Source organism: Harpia harpyja, chromosome 14 (genome assembly GCF_026419915.1).
Source record: "Harpia harpyja isolate bHarHar1 chromosome 14, bHarHar1 primary haplotype, whole genome shotgun sequence".
Lineage (NCBI taxonomy): Eukaryota > Metazoa > Chordata > Aves > Accipitriformes > Accipitridae > Harpia > Harpia harpyja.
The window spans coordinates 37238324-37252809 of NC_068953.1; the positions used below are offsets into that span (position 1 = coordinate 37238324).

At 55.7% G+C, this 14486-nt stretch overlaps 1 protein-coding gene across 4 annotated transcripts; it reads left to right on the forward strand.

The window, feature by feature from the left end:
* Window positions 1–343: 343 nt before the first annotated feature.
* On the forward strand, window positions 344–14381 carry MAN2C1 (mannosidase alpha class 2C member 1). Of its 4 annotated transcripts, XM_052808201.1 has the most exons (26): window positions 344–493; window positions 985–1110; window positions 2222–2345; window positions 3289–3359; window positions 3605–3782; window positions 4262–4451; window positions 4812–4918; window positions 5096–5206; window positions 5587–5679; window positions 6063–6179; window positions 6925–7020; window positions 7336–7481; window positions 7970–8093; window positions 8606–8727; window positions 9548–9633; window positions 10157–10327; window positions 10610–10692; window positions 10864–10958; window positions 11083–11187; window positions 11390–11546; window positions 11891–12034; window positions 12147–12256; window positions 12865–12944; window positions 13071–13216; window positions 13610–13713; window positions 13794–14381. In XM_052808201.1, the coding sequence occupies exons 1-26, from the start codon at window positions 402–404 to the stop codon at window positions 13909–13911; spliced, it is 3096 nt and encodes a 1031-aa protein (XP_052664161.1). In that variant the 5' UTR covers window positions 344–401; the 3' UTR covers window positions 13912–14381. The 4 variants fall into 4 exon arrangements, with proteins under 4 accessions (XP_052664161.1, XP_052664164.1, XP_052664162.1 ...); XM_052808204.1 differs by lacking the exon at window positions 6063–6179; XM_052808202.1 differs by lacking the exon at window positions 5096–5206.
* Window positions 14382–14486: the final 105 nt, after the last annotated feature.

Genomic DNA, 14486 nt, shown 5'->3' on the forward strand with positions numbered 1-14486 from the left:
TGGGGCACTTCTGAGGGAAAAAGGGGGTAGGGAGGCCCAGAGGTGGGTGCAGAGTTGCTTAGGCTGAGACATCCTCTGCCTCTGGTTTCCCTGGTTCCTGGGTGGCAGGGCGTGGGCCTGTCACCCGGGGAAACCTGGGTGCAGCCAGCCAGGCCCGGCCCTGTGCCGGGACAGGCCCTTAACCCAGCCAAACTTCCCAAACCACCCGGGGGACTGCCCCAGGCGACCGCCTGGAAGCGGGGCTGACGGGGATCGAACCCGCGGCCCCGCCGGCCGCCTCCGCCACACCGGGCCCGCTCAGGGCCGCGCCGCCCCACTGCGCATGCGCCGCGGAGGCGGGGTGGAGGGGGAAGGCCGGGCACTGGGGCTGCGCATGCGCAGAGCGCACCCGGCCGGTCATTATGGCCGCCCTGAAGCATCGGCGTACGGCGCTGGAGCGGGTCGAGAAGTTCCTCTCCGAGATTTACTTCACTGACTGCAACCTGCGGGGCAGGTGGGCGGCGGGGCCTCCTCCCCCCCCTCCATCCCCAACCCCAGGCCCTCCCCGGGGCGCTGGCAGCAGGCGGGGCTGGCCGCGCCGCACCCAGGCCTGCTCCCGTGTGTGTCCGTCCCCCAACTCCACCGCCGGCCCCTGAGGGGAGGCCGCTTCCCCCCCCGGTCGCTGCCGCCCAGGGCTCGGGGGGGTTCAGTGAACAAAGCACACAGACACCCTGGGCAGCCTGGAGCTCTGTCTCGGGGTACCACTGGCACAGTCGCCTCTGCCCCCCCCCCCTCCCCCCACCGTGCTGGAGGCCGAGCTCCAACAGGCCCCTTCAGCGGGGCAAGTTATTCTGTTTTTCAGTTAATACTCTGAGAGTATTAAGTGATAGCAGGGTGATAACAGCCATGCTGGGAAAGCAGGGTGCTCTCTATCCCCACCCCCCCAGGCTGGTCCCCACAGGACTGACCTTATTAATCATGTCCTGGCTGTCTCTCCGACTGCAGGCTTTTTGGGGATCGCTGTCTGCCAGCGTCGCTCTCCTTCTTCCAGACCCCGCGGCGCATCCCGTACGATGAGGCTGTCAGGCAGGAATTCAGACCAGCTAAAGTGGGAGACTCCTTTGGGCCCACGTGAGTACCAGGTTTCCGTGGTGCCATGACCACGGTGGGGCTGGAGCTCGCGTCTCGGTTAACCTGTGTATGTGAATCTTCACAAGCTTTCAATAGCGAAGAAATGAGATGATAATCCTCTTCCCTGTTGAGTGCTTTAGGTAGAAGGTGTCTGCCCAGAAGGCCTTAGGGAGATTTCATGAGGAAACAGACTGAGGTGTGTCTGTTTCCAAGGAGAGTGAAGAGCTGGGTGCATCCATCCTTTCTGCTGAGAGCTCGTGTTCATAGTCTTGGTTGTGACCCTGATGCTTGCTTCTGCGTGGGACCTCTGTGCTTTGTCAGGGCAGGGAGAAGACTGGGGGTTTTTTTCCCAGCAGTGGTCAAAGACATGCGATGCTACTGTCTGTTTCTCTGCGGTCCCAGAAGAGGGTGGGTTGGGGCCAGCACCACGGGGTTTGTGTGCTGCCTTCTGAGCTTCCCCACTCGCTGGGGCTGCCATGCCTCCTTGCAGCCTGGGCACTAGCCTGCCCTAGGGCTTAAGGGCCATTATAAGAAGGGTCACAGGTCCAGGCAGATTGATAAACTGCCCTGTCCCAGGCATAATTCAATTCCTAGTACTCCCTGGTTTCACTGTCTTCTGGGTTGCTGTGGGGGATGGAGGAATAGTTTTCCAGTCCCCGTCAGCTTGACAGAGCGCATCACCTCACTCAGCTTAGCTTTTAACTTGCTGTCAGATCTCTAACCCTCAACAGCAACTGACAATAGTGGGTGCCACGAGTTAGAAGTTTCGCTTAGTGAAAGAGTGACCGGTCAGGTCAGAAGCTTGTGGTGAAGGGAAAGCCTGGTATGTTTAAATGGCACAGAACAAGGCTGGCATGTGCAGGCACTGTGTGCTGCTTAAACTGAAGATGTGTCACAGCCAGCCGCACGGGGAGCCACGTCCAGACTACGCCGTGTCTAGGGGCATACATTAAAGCAGGTCTGTATGGACAGGTAGCACTGTTACATTTGAATCACATCAAACTTGTGTGCTGTCCTCACTCTGCTTTTTCCATGGATTCTCTGGGGAACTGTGGTTTCCCTTGGGAGAAGGTCTCACGGTGGGCTGAGGTTGCTGCCTGCTCTCTTCCAGGTGGGAGACATGCTGGTTTAAGGTGGAGCTGAGCATCCCCCAGACATGGGCAGGGCGGGAAGTGCACTTCGTCTGGGAGAGCGATGGGGAGGGCATGGTGTGGCGAGACGCCCAGCCTGTCCAGGTAAGGAGGTGTGGATCAGGGGTACGCCAGCTGTTCCACGTGCTCTGCTATGTACAGAGTGGTTATCTTCCTTAGCCCTCTGCAATGGGGCAGTGAGAAGAAACCCCCTCCCATTTGTTAGGGACTCTTCAGAGGAATGCCTACATGTGTTGGGGGGCGTAAAATAACATGTGGACCAACAAGACAGAACCAAGAACAATTGTAGGTCTAGACAGAGTGGTCACGAAGCAAAACAGAAGGAGTATATGTAGTTCTAGAGTTGTTTAGACTCAAGTGGTACTCTCTGAGGCAATAGGAGAGCTGTCTTTAAATACGGGGAAAACTGCTGTGCAGAGAAGGACGGTGTTTGTGAAGAGTCTGATGTGCAGGATGGGGGAGAGGACTACTCGTGGTTTGCATGCTGTGCCATCAGACCACAGAGGGTCTGTGGGCTATTTCCAAAGTTCGACCCAGAAAAGCAAGACTGCTGGTCGTGGGTTTGAGTCTGTTTTCTAGCGGTTGTCCCCCGCCAGGAGTTAAAATTCTGGTCTGCAAACCGGTAACAGCTGAAAGTCCCTTGCTTAAGTGTTAGCACACCTGTCCTGGAAGGATAGGCAAGCATTAGACCTGTGATGTAAATCTCCACTGCTGTCAAGAACTGTGGGACGGACTCTTGTCACGCATGTCAACTTCAGTCCTGCTTTGGGGTGGTGGAATGGCTCAGGTGACCTTTTCCAGCCCTGCCCTGCTCTGTGGTGGTGTCCGCAGGGTTTGTGTTACTGCTGGGACAGCAGCAGTTTCTGTGCCAGTTGTTCTTGTGGGAAGCATTGTCCCACGTCACGTGGGACCAGACTCCTCTGTCCAGCTGGGCTTTGGGGTGTCTTGTCCTGCCCATCCAGCCCGCTGTCCTCTGAAGGTTAACACCTCTGAAGATGTGTGTTAAATGTGCTGTCTTCTCCTGCAGGGTTTGACTAAGGAAGGTGAGAAGACCAGCTACATCCTGACAAGCAGCCTGAAAGAGTCGGAGCCCCACAGGTGGGTGGTCAGCCTGGCCGGAGCCCCGAGGAGCCCCCCCACCACTCGGGGAGCTTGGCGTTGTTTGAAACCAAGAGGTTGGGTTGAGATACCCCTGCCTGCGTCCAGGTGCTCTGGGAAGTATCCAGTGTTCAGGGGCTCTGTCTGTTGTTCAGGTTGGGCCGGTCGCACCACGGGGAGGGGAGTGGACTTTCCCAGCTGATTGCTTGTAGTCTGCTCCCTGATGGTTTCCTTTTGCTCTCCAGTCTGACGCTCTATGTGGAGCTGGCCTGCAACGGTCTCTTTGGGGCCGGCAAGGGCAGTATGATCGCCCCTCCGGACCCTGACAGGAGGTTCACCCTGAGCAAGGCTGAGCTGGTCATCTTCAACAGGGATGTCTATGAACTGCTGGTGGATCTGGAAATACTGCTGGACATGGCCCAGGTCTGTGAGGTCATTCTCTTCTCTCACCCTTTCTACCTCCTTCCACAACTTCATTTTATCTCCTTCTCCTGCCATTCCATGACCCGTCTCCTCCCACCAGGAGGCCCTGAAGGAGCAAATGTTTGCTCCTGCTGCTTTAGCACAATTGATTTTGTCTAGAGTAGGAGAAAACTGAACAGAGAGAAGCTACAGGTGTTTTTTTCATCCACTTTCTGCTCCAAAGTAGGATCTGTTAGACCAGAGCCCCCTGGGATGGGCGTACGTGTAACCTGGCTTTAGAAGGCAAATGAGCAAAAACATATGGTTGTGTCTGTGAAGCAGGGCATGGTGTTTACCTGGCACCGCTGGCAGAGTCAGATGGTGGAAGGAGGTAGCAGGTTCTCCCTGGGGTAGATGGCATCCGAGCTGGTACAGAGAGCTGCTTGGAGCCAGAGGATGTGCTGAGCTCCAAGTCAAGCTGTAATCACTCTCAACCCCAGCTCCTCGGGGAGGAAAACCAGAGGAGTTTCCAGGCACTGTACACTGCCAACCAGATGGTCAACATGTGTGACGTTACGGATCCCTCCACCTTCCCCGCTGCCCGTGACCTGGCTGCAGCGATCTTCAGCCAGAGGAACGGCGAGAGCCAGCACACCATCCATGCCATGGGTCACTGCCACATTGACTCTGGTGAGAGCAGCACAGCGCTCCCTCTCTGCTGACCTGGAGGCCAGAGCATGCTGCCCAAGGGGAGAGCTGGCTGCCCCTGGGCTCCAGGCACTGGGTACAGTGCCCCAAGGGAAAGGAAAGGGCCCTCTCTGCTGCCATACAGCTGGTCTGTCACCTGGAGGGGTTTCAGTCTCAGCGGAAAGGCAGTGGGAGAAGTGGGAGCTGGAGGCCCCAGGCTATGTTGCTGTCAGGCACTTAGCCAAAGGATAACATTTTGCTCTAGCATTTTCCCTGGCTGATCCATGAAAGGCAGCACAGGCCCATTCCCAAAGGGGCTTGTGCTGAGTAATAACTGCGGTGGGGCCATGCTTGTCCCCGCAGCCTGGCTGTGGCCATATGAGGAGACTATCCGTAAGTGTGCTCGGAGCTGGGTCACGGTGGTCCGTCTGATGGAGCGCAATCCGGAGCTCACCTTTGCCTGCTCCCAGGTGAGTGATCTCCCCCTGGGGGACCTCTCTTTCTGCTCGTGGCATATTTCCTCTCCAGCATGACTCAAAATGAGATGGAGGGGGGTGACCGGGAGTGTCCTGTGCAGTTGCAGAGAGGAGGGACATCAGTGTGGAGCAATGTGGTGGGAGCCGAGGCTGATCTCTGTGCTCTGGCAGGCGCAGCAGTTTGAGTGGGTGCGGAGCTGGTACCCTGGGCTCTACGCGCGGATTCAGGAATTCGTGGCGAAGGAGCAGTTCATTCCCGTCGGAGGTACCTGGGTGGAAATGGTGAGAAGTGTAGTGACCCTGGCTCGCCACACACTCCCTGTGCCATCCCTCTGGGACTGGTCCTGACACTGGAGGGGGAGAGCAGAGCCTTTGCTGAGCCGGTCTAGTTGGTGAAGGTCTCTGGGTACAGCAGCTGTCTGCCGTGTCTAGCCTCACAAAAATATCATCCCTCTCCCAAATCATCTCAATCCCTGAGAAAGGAGCTTTGGTCTGGACTGGCTGAGCTATGTTCCTCCTTTTTGCCCTCTGCCGAGCTCTGTTCAGATCCTCCCCATGATCTGCCAGGTCAGGATGACAGTGGGTGGGAATGGGACGCTCACAAGACTTCCCCTGCTCTGGCTCCTGGCTTGCTGCATGGACTCCCTGTGCTTTCCCCCCAGGATGGGAACCTGCCCAGTGGGGAGTCTATGGTGCGGCAGTTCCTCCAGGGACAGCTGTTCTTCCAGGAGCAGTTTGGCCGGATCTGCTCAGAGGTACTTGCTCTTTTCCAGCACACCTTCCTTGCACACCATCCCCTTCCAGCTCTTGCTGTGCATGAGGGTTTCTCTTTGGTTCTCCAGGTACGGTGTTCAGGTGCCTCACGTTGGCCTGCTTTTTGCAGCTAAAGCCATGATAAGTAAATATCTACTCCCCCATGTATCATGGCAGTTCGCACAGCCCCATGCCTTGGTTATACGACTTGTAGGTCCCTGGCAGGTCTCTAGAATTGTTCCTTGTCTAGCACATCTTCTGTCCCCTTTGCAAGAAGGGCTGAGAGCCTGACTACCAAGAAACCCTCTACGAGCTTAGGCTGTGATTTGTGGCCAGCATGACTCATGTGTCTCACTCCCTCTGCTGCTGTCACCTCTGCTCCCAGTTCTGGCTGCCAGACACATTTGGATACTCAGCCCAGCTGCCCCAGCTGATGCGTGGCTGTGGGATCAGGCGGTTCCTCACGCAGAAGCTCAGCTGGAACCTGGTGAACACCTTCCCGGTGAGCTGTGCTTCCCTTCTTCCCAGGGGATGGGGTTGCGGTTGCTTGAGTCTGTCTGCAGGGCTGGACCTGTTGGTTCCACAGGTTGAGCCAGTCCTTCAGCTCAGCTGACACAGGCTCTTCTTCCAGAAGCCACCAGTTTATGGTGGTAGCAATGTCCTGTCAGGCTTCAGGGAGAGGAAGGGCATGGTTAGAGATCCCAGCTGGGCCCCTGGCCTACAAATTCCTTCTGCTTCCAGATGGGAAACTGTGACTTGCGTGCAGGCCTAACAGACAGCAAACCCAGCCTCTCCTCTGCTGTTTCCTGCCCTTGTGGCATTCCCCATCCTTGTGCAACTGTCTCCTTGCACTGATCATCCTGCAAACCCGTGGAGAGAAAGTGAAGGCCCAGTTTGAATCCTCAAGGGGCTCTGAAGTGCCTGTCCCGGGTGCACTTCCCTGCTGACAAAGGTGCTGGGCTTTGTGTGTTTGACAGGGCTTGCAAGGAAGCTTGGGCTCTTAGTGCATGAGTTCTATGCTGATGTGGTTGAAGTGTGGCCTCCACCTGCACATTTGTGTGGGAGATGAGTTTGGGAGCCTTGAAACACTGAGCTAAGTGTGAATTTATCCCTTTCTGGTACCAGCATGACCAGAGATTTCCTTTTGGGAACTCCTGGGAGCAACGGAGCTGTGCTTTAACATTTTGGCACTGTGTGGTACAGGGGGGCTGTATGAGACACTGCACTTTCCTTTGGCTCCCCTCCAGCATCACACCTTTTTCTGGGAAGGCATTGATGGTTCCCGAGTCCTGACCCATTTCCCCCCTGGTGACTCCTATGGGATGCACGGGCGAGTGGAGGAGGTGAGTGAGGTTACCAGACCTGCACGTGAAGTGCGCTGCCAGCCCCTTGCGGCCAGATCTGAGGCTCCTAGGAGAGGACACTGCCTGGGAAGGGAGTGGGATAGCTGTCAGCGTTGCTGGACAAAGGCTGTTTGGGTGCCTGGCAGTCAATTGCCTGCCTCTGAGATGTGTCTGTGCCTGATTTTGACAATTTGGCCCGGGGAAGGGCGGCAGGACTGGGCTTTGCACCCTAAAGGCTGACCTGGCTTTCTTGTGTGGAGCTGTGGGAGCTGGGACTGGGTGCCAGGGGTTGCAGCTGTCCAAAAATCCCTCTAGATGCTGAGAACAGTGAAGAACAACAAGGACAAAGGACGTGTGAACCACAGCGCACTCCTCTTTGGCTTTGGAGATGGAGGAGGGGGCCCCACACAGAAGATGCTGGACAGGATGAAGAGAATGAGTGACACAGATGGGCTGCCAAGGTGAGGGGGGAGCTCCCTTCCTCTATCCTTGCAGGAGCACTTGTTTTGAGCCAGGCCTGGCTTTCAGTGGTGCCAAAAGAAAGGGTGTGTGAAGGAGGCCAGGGAGCAAGCGGGACAAGCAGAGGGCTAGGAAGGATTGTCAGGGAGACAGACCCTCTCCATTATCAAGAGCTGTGAGAACAGGTACACAGGGCAGCCTTGGACTGCTTGCAAGCCCTCAGTAGAGCTGTGGGGTGAGTGGCCAGCACAGCAGCGGTGCCTGACAGCCAGTCCCTGCCTGTGGAATGTCCAGATCTCCGTGGCAGGCACCAAGAGCAGCGTGGAGTGGGAGGGGGGTAGGAGGAGGTTGAGGGGAACAGTGTGTGTGGTTGTGTTGGTGTTTCTGAGGCCTTGGTTCCGGGACTGTCACCTTTCTGGTCAGGGTGCACCATTAGCTGTGTCACAGGCTTCTCCCCTGGCTCATTGCTGTTTGTGTGTCTCTCCCACAGGGTTCAGATCTCCACTCCCGACCGACTCTTTTCTGTCCTGGAGAATGAGTCATCGCAGCTGTGCACCTGGGTGGGAGAGCTCTTCCTCGAGCTGCACAACGGCACGTACACCACCCAGGCCCAGGTGACTGTGCGCATGGGGTGGGGGCAGTGGTCTCCCTTCCCCCCAGGGAAGTTGGCCATTCTCAGTTCTCTTCGCTACTGCTCAGGCGGCTCCAAGGTTCGGGCAGTGCCCTTTAGGTCTCAGTAGTGGGAGCCACCTTGTAGCCAGGACTCCAAAAGGCAGATCTATTGCCAGACTTTCTTCAAGGGGTGAGAAGGAAGCCTGGACACAGCAGGGCCCCCTTAGTCGACAGCTGCCACGTCCTTCACTTTAGCAGATAGTTGCAGAGCTTGGGTGAAGAGTCAGAAGAAGGGGAGGAAGGTGAGAACAGAGACAGGGGAAGCTGTGTCCTGTGCTGGGAGTTTCAGTTTGATCTGTGGCAAAAAATTACTCACTGGTAATGCCAAACTCATGACACCTACAAATAACCAACCTTCCTGCACTGGAGCTGGTTTTTTGCTGCTGGTGTGAGAGATCTACTCCCAGCTACCAATTTCCTAAGCACCCTCCTTCTCTCCTTGCTTTGACACCAGATAAAGAAGGGGAATCGGGAGTGTGAGCGAATACTCCATGACGTCGAAGTACTCAGCACCTTGGCTGTGGCGCGGGGCGGCACGTTCCAGTATCCTGCCAGCCAGCTGCAGCGGCTCTGGAGGTGGGGGCGTATGGGAGCACTGATGGTACCAGGGGAGGATGTGGTGAGGTCTGGGGACTTCAGTGAGAGAGCTGGCTGCTCTTGGGGTACCACTACCCATCCCCTACAGCTCCTTGTCCCTGCCTGAGTATAAGTAGAAATCCTTGCTGTCAGTGCGCCAAAATTAGCCTGGACCAGTTAGACTACACTGGTATGGGCAGTTTTCAGGCAGCTCAGTGGGCTGGTGGTGGGAGATGATCACTTATCTCTCAGCCCTGTTCAGCTGGAGCCAGAAGGGTGGCTGACCACAGTCTGTCTTCATTTGAACTGCCTCTTGAGCGAGTGGGAGAGTGTTGCGTAGTTAGGATGTAGGGACCTTTGCGGATTCAGCGCTGCAGCGCTGTGTGTGCACAACTCCTTCCGTAAACTGATCAGGGCTCCACCTGGAAAGTGTTTCAGTGCTTTGCTTGATTCTCCCATTGGAAGATAGTTCCAAAGCCTCACTATTCCGCAGGCTGGAAGCTTCATTTCCAACCTAAGCTTATTCCTCACCAGTTATGACTTGTCTGAACTTGTGCTACAATATGTCTGGTAGCCCTGAGGGATAAAAAAAATAGCTCTTACTCCCCACGGTTGTGGTTTACTAAGATGACAGTTGACAAGTCCTAACATAAAGGGATTTAAGGGACGCTGCAGAAAAAATCCTTTTCTCTCAGGTGTTTGCTAACGGGGATGAGGAACAGTTACTAAGTTTGTCCATCTTGCAATGAGGGCTCGGTAAGCCAGAACAAATCTGGTGCTCTCCCTTGCTTCCTCACCTGGTTTCTGTTCTCTGTTTTAGGTTATTGCTGCTCAACCAATTCCATGATGTTTTGCCAGGCAGCTGTATCCAGCTCGTGGTTGAGGATGCCCTGCAATACTACACAGGTGAGCAGGGAGTTTGGCTAGGAGGGCACATACCCGTTGGAGCACACTGAGTCCTGCCTGGTGGGGCTGCAGAGGTTTCAGTCCTGGACTGCCAGGCACTATGGGTCGACCCTGTGCAGGCATGTGTCTGTAATAGTGCTAACTCAACAGGGAATTAGCAGGGGACCCAAGGGATTAAAAAACATCCCAAGTTATTGACTTATCTGCTTGCTGCTGGCATGCCAGGAGATACCCCAGCAAAGGTTTGCTCCTGCCTGCCCACAGGCACTTGCAGTAGCTTTACTTTATTATAGCACTACAATTTTCCAGCTGAACTGGCATAGCTCATTGTAATCTTGTAATAACAAAGTTAAGAATAATTATAAATTTTAATTACTTACTAATGATAATAATACTAATGATAATTAGTAATTGTAGCTTGGAAGTAGCTAAAGTGTGTGTACATTGCATGGGAGTGCCAGAAACTCTCTCAGATGTGAGAAACAGCCTGGCCGGATCCAGCTCAGGCCTTTTTGTTGCTCAGAGATCCGCAGGGTTGGTGCTCGGCTGCAGGAGGAAGCTGTGCAGTCCTTATGCAGGGAACTGCTGCAGCCCAAGACAGGGAGCACCGAGAGCACACTCGTGTTGAACACTTTGCCCTGGGAACGGACCGAGGTGATCTCCAGGACTGGGCCAGCCGGAACAGAGACTTTAGGTATGTCTAATGTGGGGGTTACTCATGTATCAGAATTTCTTACAGGGGCAGAGGCAGCTGACAAAGAAATACACGCCTCTCCCTGCCCTGGGCAGGGTTTACTGACTTGTCAGATCACTCCTTGGGACTTTATCCCACTTCAAGTTGTCCCTGAACTATGGATGAAGAAGAGGAGTGTATGAAAGGAGGTGCTAGGTTTGACATGAGAGCAGCAGGGCAGCACAGTGTGACTTAGGGTTAGGTCTGGGGCAGATGTTGGAGCAGAACCTCTTTGCTTTCCAGCTCTGGTGACAGTCCCCAGCATGGGCTATGCTGTAGTGAGGGAGCCGTTGCTGCCCCCTCAGCCTGTGGCAGTGAGGAAACAGGTAAGCACAACAGCAGTTGTCCTCAGATCGGTGTACCCTGCATGAAAGGTTGATGGGGGAGAAATCTAGGGAATCCAGCACGCAGCAAGTCTGCACACTAGATTTGCAACTGGGGCACTTGACTCCCAAAGTTGTGGGTCTGTGAAATCTGTTTCTGTCCTTTCCCCCCAGGAGGACGGCTCCATTGCCATGGAGAACGGGGTGATTGCAGTCTGCCTGGACATGATGGGGCGCCTGACCTCGCTTCGGGTGGGGGACTCCGAGAGGTACGTCTATCACCCAGTTACTGGAACCAGGCTCCTCAAACCTCTCTCGGGTCTTCTCACTGTACGCCCTTCTCCACTGCCAGTTCTTCTTACACTGCTGTTTCTCTGTTCCACTTTGTTCCAGAGAATCAGTCCCAGATGGCTGCTATGCCAACCAGTTTGCACTCTTTGATGATGTTCCCCTGTACTGGGATGCCTGGGATGTGATGGATTATCACTTGGAAACCAGGTAGAAGAGCAGTGCATGAAGCACTTGGATTTTGACTTTGCTCTGAGGTTCTTGCCTCCCTGTCAGTCCTAGCTGTAACAAAAGCTCTAACAGAGCATTCACTCTGGAGAAGTGTGTGCCTGCTGTGTGGGAGGCTGGATTCGGATTTGGGAACGTGAATCTACCAGGCTGAGACCAGCTCTGCCTTTATCCCTTTCTCTAGGAAGCCAGTGACAATGCTGCTGAAGCCTCTGGAAATCACCCTGGCTGGGGGCCTGCGGGGAAGTGCAAGCTTCTCTCTGCAGATTGGGAAAAGCAGCACCTTAACCCAGGAGATCATCCTGGATGCCACGTGCCCATACCTCCGCTTCCTGACCCAGGTTTGGCCAGCGGCTGCCGTGCGATACGAGCATCTGCACTGTGCAGGCAGGGCCCTGGGGAGCTGAACTTCGCGTCTGAATTACGTTCCCCCTCCTCTTTCCTTCCCTGGAGCCCCCCACTGCCTGTCCTCCTCTGCCTTAGGGGAAGGCGGCCCGAGGGTGGGAGTCCTGAGAGACAAGGGTGGAAGAGAGACCCGCCAGTTCATCTGTGTTCAGACTCTAGTGTGGTTTTATTGTACCTGGTCTGGCCTGGGTGCGAGCTGGCTGCTGCGCACTGGGGAAGGATAAGTGCGGCCTCTGCCTGTCAGCCCCATGTGGTGATGTCCTCCTGCTACTGCATTTAGGTTGAGTGGAAGGAGGCTCACAAGTTCCTGAAGGTGGAGTTCCCTGTGCAGGTCCGGAGCACAAACGCCACCTATGAGATCCAGTTTGGACACCTGCAGCGGCCAACACACTGGAACACATCCTGGGACTGGGCTCGATTTGAGGTGAGAGGAAAGGTGGTCTGGTCCCAGGACCGACCTTCTCCTGTGGTGGGGCTGCTTTTGCTCCCAGGCAGTAGCTCTGCGTGGTGAATATGTCCCTTGGTACCTCCTGCAGGTGTGGGCTCACAAGTGGCTGGATCTCTCTGAGCACGGCTTTGGGGTGGCACTGCTGAACGACTGCAAATATGGGGCATCAGCCCATGGGAACATCCTCAGCCTCTCGCTGTGAGTTAGGGTTGGGGTGAGGGTGGAGCTGCAGCAGTCACTTTGCCTTCTGAGGTGTCTCTTGGAAGTCAAGGCAACACCTGGTCCTAAATGATCATAGTTAATAAGGAGATAGTCTGGTATTAGCCTAAGCGGCTGGCTGTTGTCTGGGAACTTTTGGCTGACTGAACTACAATTGACTAAGATAATGTAATTCCTATGAGTTATGCTCATAGATAATTCAGGAGAGATCAGGTCCATGTTTGCACCGTGTAATTTTTCTGTTGCTGGCCAAAACGTACCCCAGGAGGGGATGTGTAAGGAGAGGGAAGGAACAGCAACGTTACGGATGCATACAAAGCTAAGAGAAACTCTACACATCATTTCAGTTTGACTCCATCAGCCACAAGTTTCACAGGAAAACATCCTTCAAATATTTTAGCTTCTGGGACTGTCCGGGGTCTGTTTGCTGTTGCCAGAAGCCAGCAGCACGTTGGCTTCCACCTCAGGGCCCAGCCTCGAGGTAGCGGGATGAGGCAGTTGTCTTGTCACAGTGCTCCTCTGGCTCTGCGCTGGGTGACAGAGGGTGCTGCCGAGACGCCAGTCTCACCTACCTCTTGTTGCCTTAGGCTGAGAGCACCCAAGTGCCCCGATGCCACAGCAGACGTTGCGCACCACCAGTTCACCTACGCCGTGATGCCTCACCTGGGTGAGTGATGGGAAGAGCTGGGTCCTGTGGGGACACGCAGGGTGGAGGATGCTCCAGTGAGCCTTGGGGCGAGCATGTCTCTGGCTGTGCGTATGTAGAGGCTGGCTAGAGCTTCTTCTGTTGCAGGTTCCTTCCAGGATGCCGGTGTGATCCAGTGTGCCTACAACTTGAATTTCCCCCTCCACGCAATCCTGGCCAGCTCTGCCCAGTGCCTGGCCTGGAGCGCCTTTTCTGTCAGCTCACCTGCAGTAGTGCTGGAGACTGTCAAGCAGGCAAGTCCCCATGGCAGAAGTGGGGAGGGCAGATGGGTTAAGCTGTTGTTGTTAAGCATGGCTTGCTCTTTCCCCCACCTTGGGTGGTGGGCAGGCTCAGCTGAGCGGTCTCCCTCTGAGTTGCATGTCCTGCTAGGTGAGGACAGGGCGTGTTAGCACCCCTCTCTGCCAGCCCAGGCAGGCACTCGCACCAGGGATCACGGTAGTATCCGCATCCGTATGTGGGTACTGCAGCCACAGTCGTTAGCGCTGAACCACGGCAGGTCAGGAATGCGGGTGCACACAGGCAGAGCCACTCAGCCGCGATCGCCTGGGTCAGGCTGTACCCCGAGGTGTAGGATAGGACGCACCGGTCTCGTTTGTCTGAACTCCCATCTGCACTGTCCCCCAAAGGCTGAGGACAGACCTGAAGCCGTGGTGGTTCGGCTGTACGAGGCACATGGCAGCACGGTTGTCACCTGGCTCCAGACCTCCCTCCCCGTTAAGGAGGCGATGCTGTAAGTCCACGCTAGAGGGCTGGGTGCGTGTGGGGATGGAGATCGGTCGCTTCAGCCTCACCCGCTGCTTTCTTCCCCAGCTGTGACCTCCTGGAGCGGCCGGCTGCACAGGGCCGCCTGCCGCTAGAGCAGCGGGGCATGAGGCTTTCCTTCACACCCTTCCGTGTGCTCTCCGTCCTCTTGGTCTTGAGGTGGTGACACCATCCGTCGCCCTTACTGATGCTGCGGCAGCCTGGACTTCCCCGATCCCAAGAGCTGTGCAAGGAGGCAGCGGTTCCGGGGAAGGGCAGAGCCTCCCCCTCACCCCCCACCCAGCCATCGGAGAGCAGCGCTCGAGAACAACCGTGTTCTTCAGCAAAGGAGGACAGTTGCCCCCTGCCTAACCAGGGAAGGAGGGCCTGAGTGAGTTCCTTGCTAGCTGAAGCGTGGGTAAGGTGGTGGGATAGGCTGGCTGTCCCTGCACGGGCTCTGCTCCAACCGTGGGGGGTTTGGGGAGCAGCAGCTTTCCACAGTGGCTCCTGCGTCTCGGCCTTCATCTTGTCCAGACCCTGGCAGCGAGTGTAAAGACACACTACAGTCATTCCCCTCTCCCTTCGCCTGCCTCTTGCACTGCCCTTGCAGAAGGGGAACACAAGTAAACGAGAATTACATGAAAAGAGCCTGTTTTCTTAACTTATTTCCAGATAACTGGACTGATCTGCCTCCTCCCAGGGGCTCTGTTGTAGCTGCTGCTCTCTGAGCATCCTCCTCAGCAGGATGTCACTCCTGGGACT

Excerpts from the sequence above, each read along its gene's own strand:
- MAN2C1 (XM_052808201.1), top strand. The coding sequence starts at position 402 with ATGGCCGCCCTGAAGCATCGGCGTACGGCGCTGGAGCGGGTCGAGAAG. Across the intron at positions 2,346-3,288 it reads GAGACGCCCAGCCTGTCCAG|GGTTTGACTAAGGAAGGTGA; the intron begins GTAAGGAGGTGT and ends CTTCTCCTGCAG. Across the intron at positions 5,207-5,586 it reads GAGGTACCTGGGTGGAAATG|GATGGGAACCTGCCCAGTGG; the intron begins GTGAGAAGTGTA and ends CTTTCCCCCCAG.